Here is a 17,346-nt window from a genome sequence, read left to right as displayed (position 1 = left end):
TCATATGCTTGTCCCCCAAGCCCCTGTAATCCCCATATAAAGCCTGTGCCATCCCCAAATAAAGCCTGCACCACAGCTGCCACCAGACACCACCCCTTCTCTCTACAGCTGCCTGTATGCCTGATGTCTGCACGTACCTTCACCCCAGGTAGGAGCGCCTGTCCAGCAGCATGAGGCAGGCTGGCACTTAACACCCTCATTGGACCTCAAGAAAATGTCAACAGCCAGAGCCATTCGTCTCAGACCAGCTCAATTTTAATTCTGAGGTGACAAAGATACAGGTGGAGTCAGTTTTAAGAAACATCCTCCAAATCCCATTCCTGCCACCAGGAAGGAGCTGAAGGTAATGCCACCCCGTCAGCAGTAGCTGTGCGGCGGTGATCAGGAAGTTGTGGTATAGACAGGACACCCTGGAGTTATGGTCCCATTTGTAAATGGGTTTGCACACAGGCTTGGTTGGAAGAGTAGGTTTTAGGGCTGTCCTGAACAGCAGGCACTGGGGGTTACCTATTCTGAGCAAGTGGTGCCTGCCTGCCCACACAGTCCTGCTGGAGCCTGGTCCCGCGAGCTGGCTCACCCTGAGTGTGGGCCTGTAGGGGCCCCTCAGCCCTACTGTGGGTGGCCCTGGTCTGCATCAAACTTGCAAGTTCTGCAGAACCAAGAGAGGGCGGGTCTGACGAGTGACCCCTTCTGTAGCCGAGCAGCTTCTCCCAACTGCAGTGGGAAGGAAGGTACCAGTGACGGCTAAGGGCTATGATGACCCTACACGTGAGCTGTGGCCACTTGCTGGGAGTAAAGCGGTGAGGACCGTCCGTCTGGGCAGGCAGCCCGTACCATAGTGCACAGCATTGGCTAGGCAGTGTGCTCACCAGAACCACGTCCCCTCAGCAAGAAGCCCTTTGTTCCATGGCCATGTAGCCAGAGGAACCATCTGTCGAAGGGAGCCAGATCTGGGAGGGGGTGCCTTCCCAGACCAGGCTGCTCCTGTGGCTTCCATTGCTGCCCTGAGGCTATGGAGCACTTGGGGGTGTCCTTGTCTTTACAGTAAGCACTTTGGTGGGAGAGCAGTGCAAAGGCTGCCAACAGAAGGTCATCACAACCACAGAGGACAAGGTGTGGGGTCAGCGCTTTGTAGACAACACTGGATTATCCTCCCCCCACAAGGCCTGGAAGCTTCCAGGACAGATGATCATACTCCCCCCCCCCCCCCCCCTTTTATGTGAACCAAGTGCAGGCCACAGCTGTGCTTTTGTCTTGGGGGAGGTTCATGAAGAATCTAGATTCAGGACCATCCCAGCAGCAGCCCCGGGAGGGGGGCAGGGAAGCCATCCAAGCCGGAGGCCGAGCCTAGGGGTCTACAAATAGCTGCCCTGGTGGTTATGGCAAAGCCACTGGCGCTTCAAAAGTATCCTGAAAATGTAAATAAACATTCCATATGCAGACTAGAGGTGATTTACACTTGAAACATTTAAATATAAAGCTGTAACTTAAGTGACAACCAAAAGAAAAAAAAAAACAAGACGACTCAGCAACTGAGAAGGCTGAACACACACACAGGACACCCCAGACACGAGCCCACTAGGTGATGCCATTTTCATCGTGCCAACTTTATGCGCAGGGCATGCTAGTCCAGCTGTCTGGCCCCTCACGCTGTCTGGCACTGCACCCCAGCACGTGGCCCGTCCTCATCCTCCTCGTAGGCCTCCCTGTGCTGACGCCAGTTCTGCTCGCTGGGGTTGAACTCCTTCAGCTCCACCTGGTCCATGTCATCTGTGACCCTGACCTTCTGCCGTGGGGGCAGCAGGGCCTCCAGCTGAGGAAGCTTGTCTTGAGGAAGCCAGTGTTTCTCAGGGAAGATGACCTGTGGAGGGTGAGGTGGAGCTAGGTAGCGGCTGCCCCTCCCAGGGAGGCATGCCTAACAGCCCACGACCACCATCTGGAACTTACTAGAAACTGGATGATCAGAGTCCCCTTCTCCAGGGGCGCTTTGTAGATGGGCATCCCTTCATTACGCACACACCTCAGGTCCCCGTGCTTTATCACCTCGCCTGCCGCAGAGAAGGGTCAGTTATGGAGCAGAAGACGGGAGTGGCCTGGTGACAGACCCTGCTGGGGGGTGAGGGGAAGCACCCCGGGCAATGTGCTGGCCCCTCCAGCACAAGGTAAACCGCTCTGAATGCCGACCAGACCAGAGCACTGGAGCCTGGGAGCTGCAGGTGGTCCAGCCTGCCTTCCGGCACTGCCCACGATGCACGTTCTAAAGGCATCATGGGGTTTAGGCCCCTGAGCTCCAGGGTTCTGGCCCACATCTAAAAACATTGTCTCCCCACCACCACCCTGAAAAAGAAAGGGCGCAAGGGTCTCCAGAAGCTAGCTCCATGCAGAATGAGGGTGGGGAGGGGATGCCCAGCATGGTTGCTCCATGGCCTGCCAAGGGAAAGGTGCCGAGGACCCTCTCTGGGTCGTGAGCGGCAGGGTCCTACTCGGTGCGGGGCCTTCAGCCTCAGAGCCTGTGGCCGTCCTATGGGCTGGAAAGTTCTCCCATCTCTGTCCCTATGCCTCATGCTTCTGCCTCTACTTCAGAGGAGGCTGGGAAGATACACGCATGAGGTCCTCCAGCAGTTCCAGGTACCTGCCCCCCCCGACCCTGAGTCTCAGCCCTCGGCAGCAGACAGAGGAGGAAGCAGCAGCCAAGCAATAAGAAGCCCAAATGAGAAGGTGAAGGGAAAGGACAATAAATGAAGAAGGAGGAGACTACTCCAGTGGAAGGTTCTCTGAAGCCTTGGCCATTCCCTGTCATTACATGAGGAGGTGGGGTCTCCTCTGCGCCCCCATCACTGACCCAGAGCCGGGCTGCCCATCAACTGGCCAAGGAGGATGAGCCATCCTAAAGCTGCACAGACGCCAGCCTGCTTGTACTCTCAGCACCACGGTCAGGGCTAGGGCCCCAGGAGCAGGCCTGGACCTCACACTCATGACTGCTGCCCAGGGCTTCAGGGGGGCTGCGGCCCCCAAGGCCCCCACTCAAGCAAGCAGAGGAACCAGGGACCTTGTGAGGGCTGCATTTCATGTTTTCATGAGAGTGGCGTGTTACCCTGCCATGTCCCCTCATGTCGGTGTAGACGCACGTGGCAAAATGAGAAAGTAGGTCAAGTGTTAACAACAGGCAGATCACGTACTGTGTTTATCATTACAACTTCTGGTTTGAAGTGGTTTCCAAATAAAAAATTAAAGAACTCTGATCAAGGCTTGGATATAGAATCCGTATCATTTTATGTCCAGAAAAGGAAGAAAGCGGAGGGAAAGAACAGAGAGAAGCAGCAGAGGGAACGAAGCCACAGAAAGAAGCCAGCAGGGAGGCAGGCAGCTCAAGATCCGCTCAAGCTACCAGCCACTACCGCCCCTGGAGAGGCAGCGGGCATCCCCACCCACCTTAAACCTCAGATGCCTCAGCAAGCTGCTCCTGACCCTGTCAGGGAGCCCGGGTATGTAGCCACCACCACCACCACTGCCCAGATGTGTGCTGACACGGATGAGTCATCTCTGTGCTACCTAGGGACTGCTTCAAGTTCAGTCCACACACCCCCCCTTCTGCCGTCCTCCTCCGGCCCCTCCCAGCAGGTGCTCCGCCTGGCCCCCGGGGGCGTGTGCAGGTGAGTGGGTCTGCCTGAGCAGCCAAGGCTGAGTTGACAGGCAACGTGTTCTGAGGAAAATTCTACTTTAAAATATCCCTGATTGGGGGGGGGGGGGGGGGGATGCCTGGATGGCTCAGCGGTTGAGCATCTGCCTTCAGCTCAGGGTGTGATCTCAGAATTCAGGATCAAGTCCCACATCGGGCTCCTTGCAGAGAGCCTGCTTCTCCCTCTCCCTGTAGCTCTGCCTCTCTATGTCTCCCATGAATAAATACATAAAAATATTTTTAAAAATAATAATAATAAAATAAAATATCCCTGATGGGTAATGAACAGCATGTGAGCTGGGGGGCACATGGGGAAGGTGGCACTGCCACCATCTGTTACCCCTCACGTCTTACCAAATTAATTTTTAAAAGTTTGAGTTAAATTGGCAGGTTCCAGGGAGAGCACTGGACACCAGGATTCCTGTGGGAGGCTCTTTCCCCTGACTTTGAATTCTTTTTTCTAGAATATTTAAAACATTCAGAAACTTCTCAAGTCATTAGCAATGACTCAACTCAGAGAAGACGAAGTCTCACTACTGTCCAGTGCGAAGCCAGGCCAGCAGTCAGCCATGTCACACACAGCTGCCCTTCAGCACGACAGCCACAGACACGCCCCTGAAACATTACCTGACTTGGATGTAATAACGAGGATTCGGTCGTCCAGCGTTTTTATCGTCTTCTTGAAGCCACAGAGGGCTTCAGAAAGCTGAATTTTCATTTTCATGATCAGGTCGTGGCCTCGCCTCTGAAAGACACTATGATCCTTCTGATCAAGTACAATTATGACATCGCCAGGCTCCAGCTCAGGCTCCTGATCTCCTTCTCCATGAAACAGTATCTTTTGCCCATCTTTCATACCTATGAGACATCATCCTTTCTGATTAGCATTTCTCTCTCTTAAAAAAAAACATACTTTCTACAAAGCTATGAAGATGGCACACAGTCCTCTGAGGGCTTTTACTCGTCAAACCTCCCAACCTCATGGGCACGGGGACCAGAACAATAGCTGGATCGCCAAGAGAAAGAGGCCACGCCTCCCCCGGCACACAGCCCCTTGGGTGGCTGCCACACCCGCCACTGCACGCACGTGGTCACCACCCACTGATGCTGCACACATGGTGCAAGGCTCTGGGGGTGTGTACCAGAATGCTTAAACAGAAGTCCTCTAAGGATGCCCGTGTTGGTTTGGGTATTGATTTGTGTACTTTGGTCTCATCTCTCACGTAGGACATAGTCACCAGATTAGGAGCCCACAAAATAATCCAGAAATACCTGGAGAACCACTAACAATGAGCGAGGCCTTAAAATGACAGTGTCAGCAGGATGGAGAGCAGGGGAGGGCTGTACGTGGGGGAATCCCGGCAGTCGGGGGTCACGTGTAAAGGAAGGAGCTCTCCAGCCAGTGAACGGCCGAGGTGGTCAAGAAAAAGATGCCCCGTGACTCCAAGGGGATGGCTTGAGGAGGATGGGAGGGCACTTAACCAAAATCAAGGTCAAGCACCTTTGAGGGCACTGAAAAACCTTCAAAATGGATCATTTTTGATCTGGAGGCAGCAGACTGCAGCAGGCAGACTGGGCTGGTGATGGGGATGGCAGTGAAACCAGGTGGGGAATTGGGAACAGGAGGGCTGGGGCGCACTCGGCCCCGTCCGGATGTCTTGCCCTGCGTCCCACATCCCAGAGGCCTGACCTGTGCACCCCACAGTCAGCTGCCAGAAGCACTCCCAGTAGTGTGGAGTGCTAAGCTGTGTAGCCTCACCTTTCTCGACGTGTACCTCGATAATCTTCTTCTCTCGGATCACCTTGGCACCACTGCAGCTCTCACAACGGTCCTTGGGGTTGATACGCTCGCCCTGGCCCTTGCATTCAATGCACACGGTCTGGATCTGCTGTACCATGCCCGGCCCGATCTGCTGGATGTGGATCTGCATCCCGCGGCCCTTGCACAGAGGGCACTTCTCCACGGACCCCTTCTTCCCGCCAACACCTGGAGGGAGGTGCGGCAGGAGTGAGAGCCGGGCTCCTCTGCAGACAGCCCGTCCCTCTGGGTGCCAGGGCAGGGGTTTGGGGCCCTGACATGGGACCCCCAGGGTTGGAGCTCTATTTATAGGTGTGGAAAGCAATGCACAGAGTCTGGATGATTCTAACCAAGCAGTAACATCCAGATGTTAACACATGACCTCGAATGTTTGTAGCTTTGGCCATGCCCAGCTAAATGCATTCCTTGAGCTTCACAAGCGATGTTGTCTCCCACCCCTGCCTACAGGTAACCGAGGGGGCTGGGCTGAGAGACCTGGCGTGGGGCAGCCCAGCTCAACCAACTCAGGACGTGTGTCTGAAATCACCAGACATGACTTTTCTTGAAAATTCCTATTTTTAAAAACTGTGTTAGTTACATTTACATGGAGTTACATTGAGTCAGGGACAGTAAACTATGGCCAGCTGCCTGCTTTGTGAATCAGGCTTTACTGGCACCCAGGCACATCTGCTCATTTGTGCCAACAGCCGCTAGGGACCCTGTAGCCCCTGGACCTGGAACACTTCCTATCTGGCCCCTAAGTTGGGTGAACTATCTCAGGTTTCTAATGTTCAAAACAATGATCAACATGTTAAATGTCAGTCCAAAGAAAAAGCATACGGGGCAAATTAAGATTCAGCCCTTAGGCTACCTGTTTGCATCTCTTTGACCCTTACATTTGAAAAGATACACAATTCTTTTTCTCTGAATTAGAAGACAATCAGAACTTTCTAGATCTAAGGGATCACAGCTATAGGACTCCTTCAAACATTAATTTTTACCTTCACATTTCTCACAAATTACATTTTTCTGGAGGGCCAACTTCTTTGTCACTCCATTATACAAATCTTCCAGAGTTACGGACAACTGATGTACGACGTTCTTGCCTTATGGAGGAGAGAGACACAGTTAGTACCACAGTGGACACTAGGGGCCATGGAAAATCCCGCCTGCCTGAGGCCTGAGCCCTAGCTGCGGAGCCACGCCCACACTCCCTTCCCACTGGAGGTGCTGCTTCTGCCCCACCCGCCTCCCCCAGCCATGAGAACAAATGCCCTTTGTAGTGAAGAGCTGGTTATTCGATCATTTATAGAAGTCAACAGTAAGACTTCCCATCTCCTCAGAACAAACCTGAGAGCGATGGTGGGGAGGGGAGGCCCCCAGCAGGGCCATGGGTCCTCCCCAGGAAAGCCCTTCCTTCCCTCGAAGATGGTGTGACCACCAGTCTGGGAACTTTTAACCGAAACTCTTCCCTGAGCCTCATGCTCTGTAGCTCTGCACGGTTGAGCCTTTATGTAATCTGTGGTCGAGTGGGGACTCTGCTGACACCTGATCTGTGGACCCTGCATCTTGGGGCTCCAGGCCAGGGTCAGACAGCCCACAACTGCCCCTGGGGCTCACACTGTCATGGAGACACACTGTCCCCATTTATTTGCTGTTAACCTGGAAAGACAACTGGACTCAGTATGAAGCTGTCCACCTCAAGACCCAAGCTTGTAACTGTGTCCCTGTCAATTGTCCGAGCCGGCGACACAGGGGTCATGGGGCCAGGGCTTGTCCTCGTGATCAGCTGATTATCCGCACCCTGTGTTCAAGACTGGATGGCCAAGCTTCTGAAGCTCAGAATGGATTATAATGTGAGAACAAGTACCACCTTATCCATCCAGGGCCCCAGGATTTTAATAAGCTTGGCTGGCTGTCTAGTTTCCAGGTCCATGGTAACCTGGGGGAAACGGTGACTAGAGACCACTACCTACAGCCAGAGGGGCGGCTCCGGGCCGGCAGGAGGGAAGAGGTGGGGAAGCCAACCCCAGAACAAAGGCCCTCACCTCACCCCAGGGGGTGATGCTGCCAACCACGACTCACACTCCAAAGACACAGGCGGGTGGTCTCTTACAAAGATGTCCCCACATAATGGCTTGAATTCCATTCTCTGGAAAATCTGAGCAGCCCGAGAAAATGACACACACTGCAGAATGCCAGCCAGAAACTGCTTACACGGGCGCAGGGCAGGAGGTGCCATGATGTCCCATAGGATGTGCAAGGGCCTGACCCCAATAAGGGAGAAACAGGACAAGCTCCCCTCCTCCTCTCTGCTCACCACCCCATCTGCTGCCTCTCAGGTGGCATCTGCAGGTGTCAGGTGAGTGCATCAGGTGCTAGGAGGCTCCAGGTAGCCTGGATACCACAGAACGGGGAACCACTTACAGCTGAAGGTCCACCCTGATTCTAGTAACATGTAGGATTTTAAAACTATAAAACTTGCTTAGTGCCTTTAAAAAGCACTTACCTCTTCTCTCTCTAGCCATCCGTCCCCCACCACCAAAGAACATGTCAAAGATGTCCATGGGCGAAGAGAAGCTGGGGCTGCCTGAGCCTCCTTCCTTAATCGCCTGTTCACCACCCTGGTCATAAATGTCCCTTTTCTTTGGATCTGAAAGCACTTCATATGCCTGGGATATAAGCTTAAACTTTAAAGAGAGAGAGAGAGAAAAGAAAGAAGATTTGAGTTTCACTGAAGCAATCCACGGCGAGAAATGCAATGATGGAGGTACTCCGTACCCCAACACCCAGACCAGCAGGCCAGCCCGTGTGCTCCCCTCACGGACAGGGACCGAGGGCCAGCATTGCTAAGGAGCCAATGAACACAAGAGTGTGCGCCATGGCTGTGAGGAATGGACACTCCTCCCTACCTCAGCTGCCCCGGACAGGAAGCCAGAGGCAGTCAGGCCAGGCCAGGGCTTACCCCAGGCTCCCAGGTGTGGCCGCTAGCCTTAGGGACACAAGGACTACTTCCCCAGTTTACCTGCGTGAGACGCCTCGTGCACACCCCCACCCGGTCTCCCAGCTCAGTTAACACCAACACCAACACCTCATTTCCTGTCCCTCTCATCTGTCAACACATCCTTCTGGCACTGCCTCCCAATGCTGACCTCCAGCACCCTTACACACAAAATGCCCCACATGTCGCACTCACGCTAAGTGTGTCACCAGAATCCAGTTGTAAGAAAGGTATCAGAAAAACCAAATTGAAAGACATTCTGCAAAACTAAAAGAGAACAAAGTGCAGCATGTGATCCAGGACTAGGGAAAATCACTACAGGAGACATTGAAACAACCAGAGAATGTGAGTTTATTCCTTGATGTTCAACTTCTCCAACGTGCTAAGTGGACTGCGGTTACATACAATGGGGTTTTCACAGGAGAAACACAACTGAAGTGTTTCGGGGGGACAGGCTATAAGGCCTGCAAGCATAACGAGAGGCTGGTGAAGCAGAGGCTGCCCCTGGTTACAGCGTGAGGTGCTCACTGCCCCACGCCCACCTCTCCTCCAGGTACATGAAGGTTTTAAAGTAAAATTACAACACAGTCAGCTATCCCTAATCCACCCCTTCTCGCCACTCCACCTACCCAGCCTATGGAGGCCACCAGCTTGCACCTACATCACAGCCATAATCCCAACGGCCTCCCACCTCCTCAAGCCCGTCTCCGCTGAGCACACTGCTGCCATGGTGGGCCACCAGTCCTCTGACCCAGGTCCCAAAGGTGGTCTGTGGCACCAGAGTCCGAGCCGGGCCTCGCTCTGGGCCATGCGGCCAGCCCACCACCTCACGCTCCCTGAGGTTTCGGTCAGACCCCCCTCTCCCCCCGCCCCACAGAGTCTACTTTGAGCTCAGCTTCGTCCACTGCTGTGTCCCAGGGCCTAGAACAACGTTTGCGTGTGAAAGGCAGGTGGCAGATATTGTCAGGTGAATGGCTCGATTCTAGAGGAATATGGGCAGAAGGTTCTTGGCCCTGCAGAGCCGTCTGCAGTCTGTGAGAATAGCCCACAACACCACTGGCTCCGTAAAACAGGAAAAAGTGCTCTGAGAAAGCAAATACGGAAATTCAACAGAGAAGCTAGGTTTTCTCTTGTATTACAGACTCCTGAGAGAGATCGAAATCTGTAATTCATCAATAATAAGTAAGACCTAACAAGTCCTCAAGGGATGTCAGAATCGGACTCTTGTCCGTGACCTGCACCTGCTCCCTATGCCTTAGACTTCCTGCTGAGAGTCGGGGCGCACAGACCAGATAAATACACTTCTCAAGAATTTCCACTAGAAACACTCCCCAAATACTCTGGTCAATCTAGGAAGCAAAGCAACACCATGTCACTTGGGGGTTCATCAGAGGAGCGTCTCCCCCAGGGTCAGGGCTCCCACCAGCATGAGCAGGTCTGGCCCACCTCTGAGGCACCAGAATTCCAGAGTCTAATCTGGGTTCCGGCCTGTACCCTGTCCTCTAAGCTGAAAATCCACACCAGCTCACCTTTCAGACTATGATCATCTGCCAGGGGACCTTAATGAGATCACCGTTCAGCCAGGAAAAAATGACTTTGAGATGATGTTGTAACTTAGAAGAGGGTTTGTGATAAAATATTAGGAGGTAAGAAGGAAAGCTACCAGGATGACCATGCAGGATCAACCACCTGGAAAAGGCTGCCTGCAGAGAGGCACAGGAAAAGCCACTGGGGGATGTGTACATGGGGGGGGGGGGGTTCTCTAGATTCTCATATTTCCTGTACTGTAATCCTCTCTTTTATGATTTTTTTAATGACTTTTAACTTGAAAATGTATTATTCAGACTAAAAGTTACAGTGAAATTGGTCAAAAAAACCAAACTCATCTCAAGCTGATGAGGGTAACAGCCAAGAATATGCCCCCAGCACGGCCCCCAAAGGGGACTGGCCTCCTGACCCCCTGCCCCGGAATCCTGCAGAAAAGCAGCGTAGAGGAGGTTAAGTACAGACTCCGCAGAGCACCTGACAGCAAGCACGGGCTGCTGAATGCTTAGCAACCCAGGACAACAGGGCACAAAACAAAAGCCAGCACCCAGAGCTGGCTCACTTGCCTCCCGACAGAGGAAAGTACTGAATCTATTTTTGAAGAGACATTAATAATACAGTGACAACCTTAGGAGGGAAAAAAAAAAAAAGTTGTGCAGGTTCTCCCCATGACAAGTGCAGGAGAAAGCAGCAGTCTACACCGTGCGCCCAGCACACAGCAGGACCAGAAAGTAGGGATCTGGTGGGTCAGTGAGTCTCCTGTCAGGTTTCTATGAACTGCATCCCCGTCTTCTCACCCCCCCTTTGATTTGCAGCCCCATGGCCGCTGGGCTCCCAGCTTCCCTCCCAAACGGTCTGGGTACGGGGTCTGCTCCTCCCGCACAGTGCCCCTCACTCAGCCAGCCTGCACACATCCTAGGGCCAGCACTACGAAAGCCGGACAGCAGGCCCTGGCCGCCACCAGGGAGGGGAGGACGGGGCCAGAGGCTCTGGGCAGGGGTTAGGGCAGCCCGCTGGAACCCCCACACTGATGGCTTTCGTGCTTCACGAGATGGGGGGGACATGACAAAACCCTGCCTGCTCACCAACAAGAGCCTCACTTAGGTGACAGGGTTTGGTGCCTGGCTCTAAAAGGTTGAAAACAAACCACACGGCCCCTGCCACAGGTCTGCACAGGGCAACACCTACAGAAATGCTGTTAAGGTCAAGCCCAAGTTCTAGAGCACAGACCCACTCCACATGCACATGCACAGCCCTGAACTTCGGAGACGTGACCTGGAACAGGCTCAAGCGGCCTTCTGAGTGTCACACCAGAAGCCTGGACGTGCTCCCCTTGCGGGAGATCCTCACCATCAGGCTCCACCGCCCCTGCTAGCAGTGCGCAGAAAGCCAGGGCCTGTGAAAGCTACAGTAAGCCCTCTAAATATAGAGGAGAACGCGAGCGAGCAACGCACAAACGTCTCACAGGAGAGCATGTTACATTTGTGACAGCCACGCTCGGCACATGTGGCTAAATATAAATATGCCATCATGGCAGCCAGCAGCCACCCCGCCTGCAGCAGACGGCTCCTCGTGGAGAGTGAACGCAGGCTGGCCTGGTCTCCAAGGGTCTGGGCGCCGGACGGCGGCTTCCCCAGCGGCCTGGGTGTCAGTGCTGGCCCTGTTCCAGGAGCCTCCCCACCACCACTGAGACTTCCAGAGTTTCGTGAGAAAGTGGCAGACAGTGGACAGAGGGCTGGGACTGCCCGCAGCTTTCCCAAGACTCAGTTTAGGTCCTGCCAGTCACCGACTCTGGCTGGCTCTGCCCCCTGCAAGGAACATTTCATTCAGGTCCCCATTAGACAGGGTATTTCCAGGCTCTCGGTCCTTAGAATCAACTCTGGGTCATTTGTCACAGAAAACGTGAAATATTCCTGCAAAATGATGTGTCGGGGTAGAGATCTGTGTGTCTGTTTCAAAACTAGGATTTTTCAGGGCCTGACGACCTTGACCCCGCAAGACCTAGGCACACAAACCACAAACGGAATTGGGTCCGGCCATCGAGCCTGACCCGGGCTTGCCCTGGTACTGGCCCAGGTCCAAGCAGCTCGTCCCCTGGGCTTCTGCATCCAGGGGAAAGAACACAAAATTCCCCCCAGCACAGCAAGTGCATGACTTCTGCCGGCCGCGCCTCCGCTTGTGGGGGGAGGGCGCCCCTCCTCCGGAGCTGCCCGCGGCCCGGCCCCTGCCCACCCGCGCTGCACCGGCCGGCCGTGGGGCCTGCACACTGGGGCGACGCGATGCAGGGGTCACCGGGGTCCCAGGGCCCGCGGTGACCCTGACCCCAGCCCCCACGCCCCCAGCCTAACCCCAGCCCCCCACCCCGCACCTTCTCGCCCTCATCCGGGTTCTTGTCCGGGTGGTACTTGAGCGCCAGCTTCCGGTAGGCCTTCTTGATCTCCTCGGGGGACGCGCTGGGCTTCACCCCCAGGATGTCGTAGTACTGCGTCTCCTTCACCATCTTGGCCCTGCGGGCGGGCGGGGCGGGCGAGGCCGGTCAGTGCGCCCCCGACGACCCGCCGCCCGCCCGCGCTCCCGCTCCCGCTCCCGCTCGGGCTCCCGCTCCGCCGCCGCCGCCGCCGCGGGCACCGCCGCACTCGGCCTCCGGCTCCTCCGCCGCGGGTTTTATTCGGCGCCGGCGGAAGGTTCCGCGAGGAGACAGTGACGCCACAGAGGCCCAGAACCTTCGCGGAGGTTCCGGCGGCGCCCCGGCGGGCGGCGGGAGGGGTGGGGGAGGGGCGGGGGGAGGGTGGGGGAGGGTGGGGGAGGGTGGGGGAGGGGGAGGGGCACCCGAACCAGGACGCCGGGCCTTGGACACCCGACCCGCGGACCCCCGCCCCTGAGCCCGGTCCCTGGACCCGGGACCCCCGACACCTGACCCTGATCCCAGACCCTGGACCCAGGACCTTAGACCCGCTGACCCCCGGACCCCGGATCCCAGACCCGGGACACCCGACCCGCGGACCCCCGCCCCTGAACCCGGTCCCTGGACCCCCGAGCCACGACCCCGTACCCCAGACCCTGGACCCGGGACCCCCGACACCTGACCCTGGACCCAGGACCTCAGACCCGCTGACCCCCGGACCCCGGATCCCAGACCCGGGACACCCGACCCGCGGACCCCCGCCCCTGAACCCGGTCCCTGGACCCCCGAGCCACGACCCCGTACCCCAGACCCTGGACCCGGGACCCCCGACACCTGACCCTGGACCCAGGACCTCAGACCCGCTGACCCCCGGACCCCGGATCCCAGACCCGGGACACCCGACCCGCGGACCCCCGCCCCTGAACCCGGTCCCTGGACCCCCGAGCCACGACCCCGTACCCCAGACCCTGGACCCGGGACCCCCGACACCTGACCCTGGACCCAGGACCCCAGACCCTGGACCCCCGGACCCCGGATCCCAGACCCGGGACACCCGACCCCCGGACCCCGAACCTGGTCCCTGGACGCGAGAGCCCCGCCCCGGACCCCGGGACCCCGGGGCCCCGGGACCCTCCCCGCTCGAGGACCCCCGCCCCCGGACGGCCGACTGCCGGGTCCTCAGCTGCCCCGCCCCGCCCCGCCCGCGCGACCCGCCGCTCACCCCGGCTCCTCGGCCGGCGGCTCCTCGGGCTGCCCGTCTGAGTCCCCGGAGCTCCAGCCCTGGCCGCCGCCCCGGGCCATGTTGGGGAGCTGGGAAGGGGGCTCCGGCGAGGGGGCCGCCCTGCGCCCAGGGGCCGGCCCTGCCTCCGCGCGGGCGCGTGGGGGCCGCAGTCGGACGCCGGACGGCCCGAGGGGTCGCGCGGGCGGGAACCTGCCCCGAGGGCTGGGGCGCGGGGAGCTGCGTCCGCGATCGCGGGGCCGCGCCCGGGGGTGTGGCGGTCCTCTGTGCGCTCACGGCGGGGGCGGGGGCGGCGGACGCGGCCCCGAGGGCTTGGGTGGGCGGGGTGCGCGGGGTGCGCGGGGTGCGCGGGGGCGTCCTGGGGGCCGGCGAGCGCGGTGCGCGGTGAGTGCGGTGCCCCCCGCCGGCCCCGGCCGCCCTCCTGCGCAGCCCCGGGCCCCTGAAGCCCCCGCGGGGAAGCAGTGACGTCCGGCGCAGGTGGCCAGGGGCGCCCCTCAGGTGCGGGCGGCCACGCGTCCCGGCCTCCCGGGAGTGGGCAGCGCCCCGCGTGTCTGCAGGTGGGAAGCCCGCGGACCTCGAAGGCTGGACCCGGCTCGCGTGTCGCGAGGGTGTTGGCAGCCCGCGTCAGGCCCGTGGGGTGGCTGGCCCGGCAGTAGGGTCCGGCCAAGGCCTCGGACCTGCCTGGGCCGCTGGCAGCTCACGGGGCGCAGAAGCGCGGGCGCGGCAGGCGCTATCAGGGCGCTGCAGGCTGCCGGCTCCAGCCCCGCTCTGCCCCGCGCTGGATGGGTCGCTGGCACACTGCCCTCTACGGGCCCAGCGCGAGACTGAAAGGGCTTTAAACCTGCAGGCGACGTTCAGCCGCTTATTTCTGGTGTGGGAGAGGTCGCTTCTTCCTCCCAGGCCGGCGTCGGGCCATAACGTCTGGGCGGAGGGCGGAGCTGGAGGTCAGGGAGCGGGACTGCGCGGCCGGATGCTGGTGGCCAGATGATGCTGGTGGCCGCGGAGCCTCAGCCTGCCTGGGCCTGCCTGCTCATCAGTGCGCCGTGGTCACTGCCACCTGCCTGTGGGCCTGCCTTTCTGGCTTCTTTCTGGATCAGATGGGAATGACTGTGAAGGCTCCTGGCACGGTGGGTCCCCAACCTGGCAGCTTGTAGGGATCCCATGGGAGCTTGGACAAATCCGTGTCCGGGCCGCCCTGCAGACCGGGGCCATCGGAACCCCTGGGATGGAACCCAAGAGTCAGTATTTTAAAGCTGCTTAGGTGATTCCAGTGTCCAACCAGAGCTGAGAACCACTGCCCAGCACCACGCACCTACCAGGTCCTGTGCTCTGGGCCAGTGATATCCTCATGGCGGCGTATGTGGGCATCCAAGGCACAGGATGGGGGTTAGGATCACAGGGACCAGGGAGACCTGGATTCAGATTCTTGTGCGGTTGCTTCTGGCTATGTGACCCTGGGTGGGTGACGGACCTTTCTGAGCCTTAGAGTCCTTCACTTTTTAATGGGGATAAAAGAGCTAATGAAGATTCTCTCCTTTATTAAATTTTTCCCAGGCTCTTGTGAGCCCCCTTCCTCATGAGGCCTCAACCTTGACCCATCAAGACTTGATTCAACACTGGCACGGTTTCCAGCAGCTCCAGGCCACATCCTGGAGATGCCTCTGACGCCCACCCCACCGCCAACCCCACCCCCAAAGCGCATGCATGGGATCAGCAGGGCTGCCGAGACTTATCGAGCACCTGAGGACAGGGCCTCCGTGTGCTGTGTCTGTGGGAGGCTGGAATCCTAACCTCAGTGCCAGCCCACCGGGACAGCCGGTGTGGCTGCGTTTCCACTGGCCCTTTGTCAGGGCCTGCGCCTCCCGAGCCCCTCTTGCCCCATGCCCCCATCCTCCCTTTGGAGCACCGGCTACTTCAGGACACATCGAAGTGCACTGTCCTCCCCATGGTGTCCTCTATGGAGACTGGGCAGGGAGCTCAGGAAGGACTTTGTGCCGTGTCCCAGAAGTGAGCACAGAGGGGAGGGGGCGTGCTGAAGGGGCAGCAAAGTGCGAGGGTGAGGAAGGCTCTGAGCTGAAGTGTGGGGATGGGGTCCTGGAGTCCTGGCTGCCTTGGAAGGACTTGGCTTCTCCTCTGACAGACACCGGCAGACCTTGAAGGTCTTAGAGCAGGAGCTGTGTTCTGGAAGAAATAGCCAGCAACCATCAGCAGGGGCAGATCTGAGAGGCCAGGGGGTTGACGGGCTGACCCAGAGAGGGGGGTGCAGAGGGAGGAAGAGAGCCCCAAGGTGGGAATGTGGGAAGAAGGAGAGCAGCCGTTGGGAAGGCAACAAGAAGCCAGAGTGTGGGGAGGAGCGGAGCCCATAGGGGCCACATTGGTGGGGTGCAGACAGAGGAGAGCCAGGGCTCTGAGGGGCAGCAGCCACGGGCTTTTCCAAGGAGGGGATATTTGTTTGTTGGCACCCAAAATAGCAGTTGTCGCTCTAGGCCATTGTTTTGATTTCCCAAGGGACTTCTGCTTCCCTACCTCTGTCTGGGTGTCACCACGAGCCTCAGTTTCCCTTTCTGTACAATGGGAGCAAGAACGCCAACCTCACAGGGTTGTAAAAAGATTAGTGGAGACCATGTGCATGCGGTGCCTAATGCGGCGGTGCTCCCAAGGTGGAGTGTTGATTTCATCACCGCTGGCCGTGGGTGTGCACCTGCCGTGTGCCTGGCTCCGTGCTGGGAGCAACAGCACAAAGCAGGGTGGACGCAGTGCCCACCCCTAGGAGCCCATAGACCAGCCATGCCTGAGCCCCTGAACCTAACCAGTCTGGGTCATCCCTCGCCCGGGCCATGTTGCCAGCATGACAGCCCCAAGGACCCTTAGTGAAATAACCATCACCACCTTTAACAGCAGAGCCCAAGCTGGTGCTGCTGTTTCTCTGTGGGTTATCTCCAAGAACCACTTCCTCCTGGGACACTGGCCTCACCCAGAGCTGCTGCCACCAGAAAGGGGGCGGGGGGTCTGTTTCAGAAGAACAAAGAAAGTGAGGGAGTGGCCTTCCTGGTGCCTTCCTGGTTCACACACGACGTTCTTTTTTTTTAAAGATTTTATTTGACAGAAAGAGTGCATGAGCAGGGGGAGGGGCAGAGGGAGAGGGAGAAGCGGGCTCCCCGCTGAGCAGGGAGCCCAACATGGGGCTTGATCCCAGAACCCTGAGTCATGACCTGAGTCAAAGGCAGACACCTCACCGATGTGCCCCACACAAGACACTGAGGTCTTCCCATCAGGAGGGCTTTGGGCCCCTGGGGCTCGGACCGCACGCACAGACCCTTGCCTGCGTGGAGCTCATGTGGGCCAGCAGGGAAATCAGCGTTTAACCACTCGATGAGAGCCATGCAGGAAAAGCATGGGCACACCTTGTGCTTGCCCTACTGCATTTCTTGCAAATGGGAGGCGTATGGGACCCTGTGTGGGGCACATATGCTGGCACCGCGATTCTGAAAGCGCTGCTCACTGTGTTTTTGTGGCACATTTTGATAATTCTCCCAATATCTCAAATGTTTTCCGTATACATGTTATGGGGATTATTGATGTCTAATGTTACTGCCATCACTGTTGGAGGCACCGTGAACAGCACCCACAGTGGCCTCTGAGTGTGCAAGTGAAGGGGAAGAGTCACACGCATCTCACT

At 57.7% G+C, this 17,346-nt stretch overlaps 1 protein-coding gene across 1 annotated transcript; it reads right to left on the bottom strand.

Moving 5' to 3' along the window:
- Positions 1-233: 233 nt before the first annotated feature.
- On the bottom strand, positions 234-12,751 carry DNAJA4 (DnaJ heat shock protein family (Hsp40) member A4). The gene is made up of 7 exons (XM_025999920.2): positions 12,392-12,751; positions 7,987-8,167; positions 6,479-6,583; positions 5,439-5,666; positions 4,307-4,537; positions 1,948-2,048; positions 234-1,861 (listed from the first exon to the last, which is right to left on the bottom strand). The coding sequence occupies exons 1-7, from the start codon at positions 12,521-12,523 to the stop codon at positions 1,646-1,648; spliced, it is 1,194 nt and encodes a 397-aa protein (XP_025855705.2). The 5' UTR covers positions 12,524-12,751; the 3' UTR covers positions 234-1,645.
- Positions 12,752-17,346: the final 4,595 nt, after the last annotated feature.

The sequence above is a fragment of the Vulpes vulpes genome, chromosome 14, assembly GCF_048418805.1.
Source record: "Vulpes vulpes isolate BD-2025 chromosome 14, VulVul3, whole genome shotgun sequence".
Lineage (NCBI taxonomy): Eukaryota > Metazoa > Chordata > Mammalia > Carnivora > Canidae > Vulpes > Vulpes vulpes.
The sequence above is the reverse complement of the archived record's forward strand: the minus strand, read 5'-3'. Positions and strand labels throughout refer to the sequence as shown.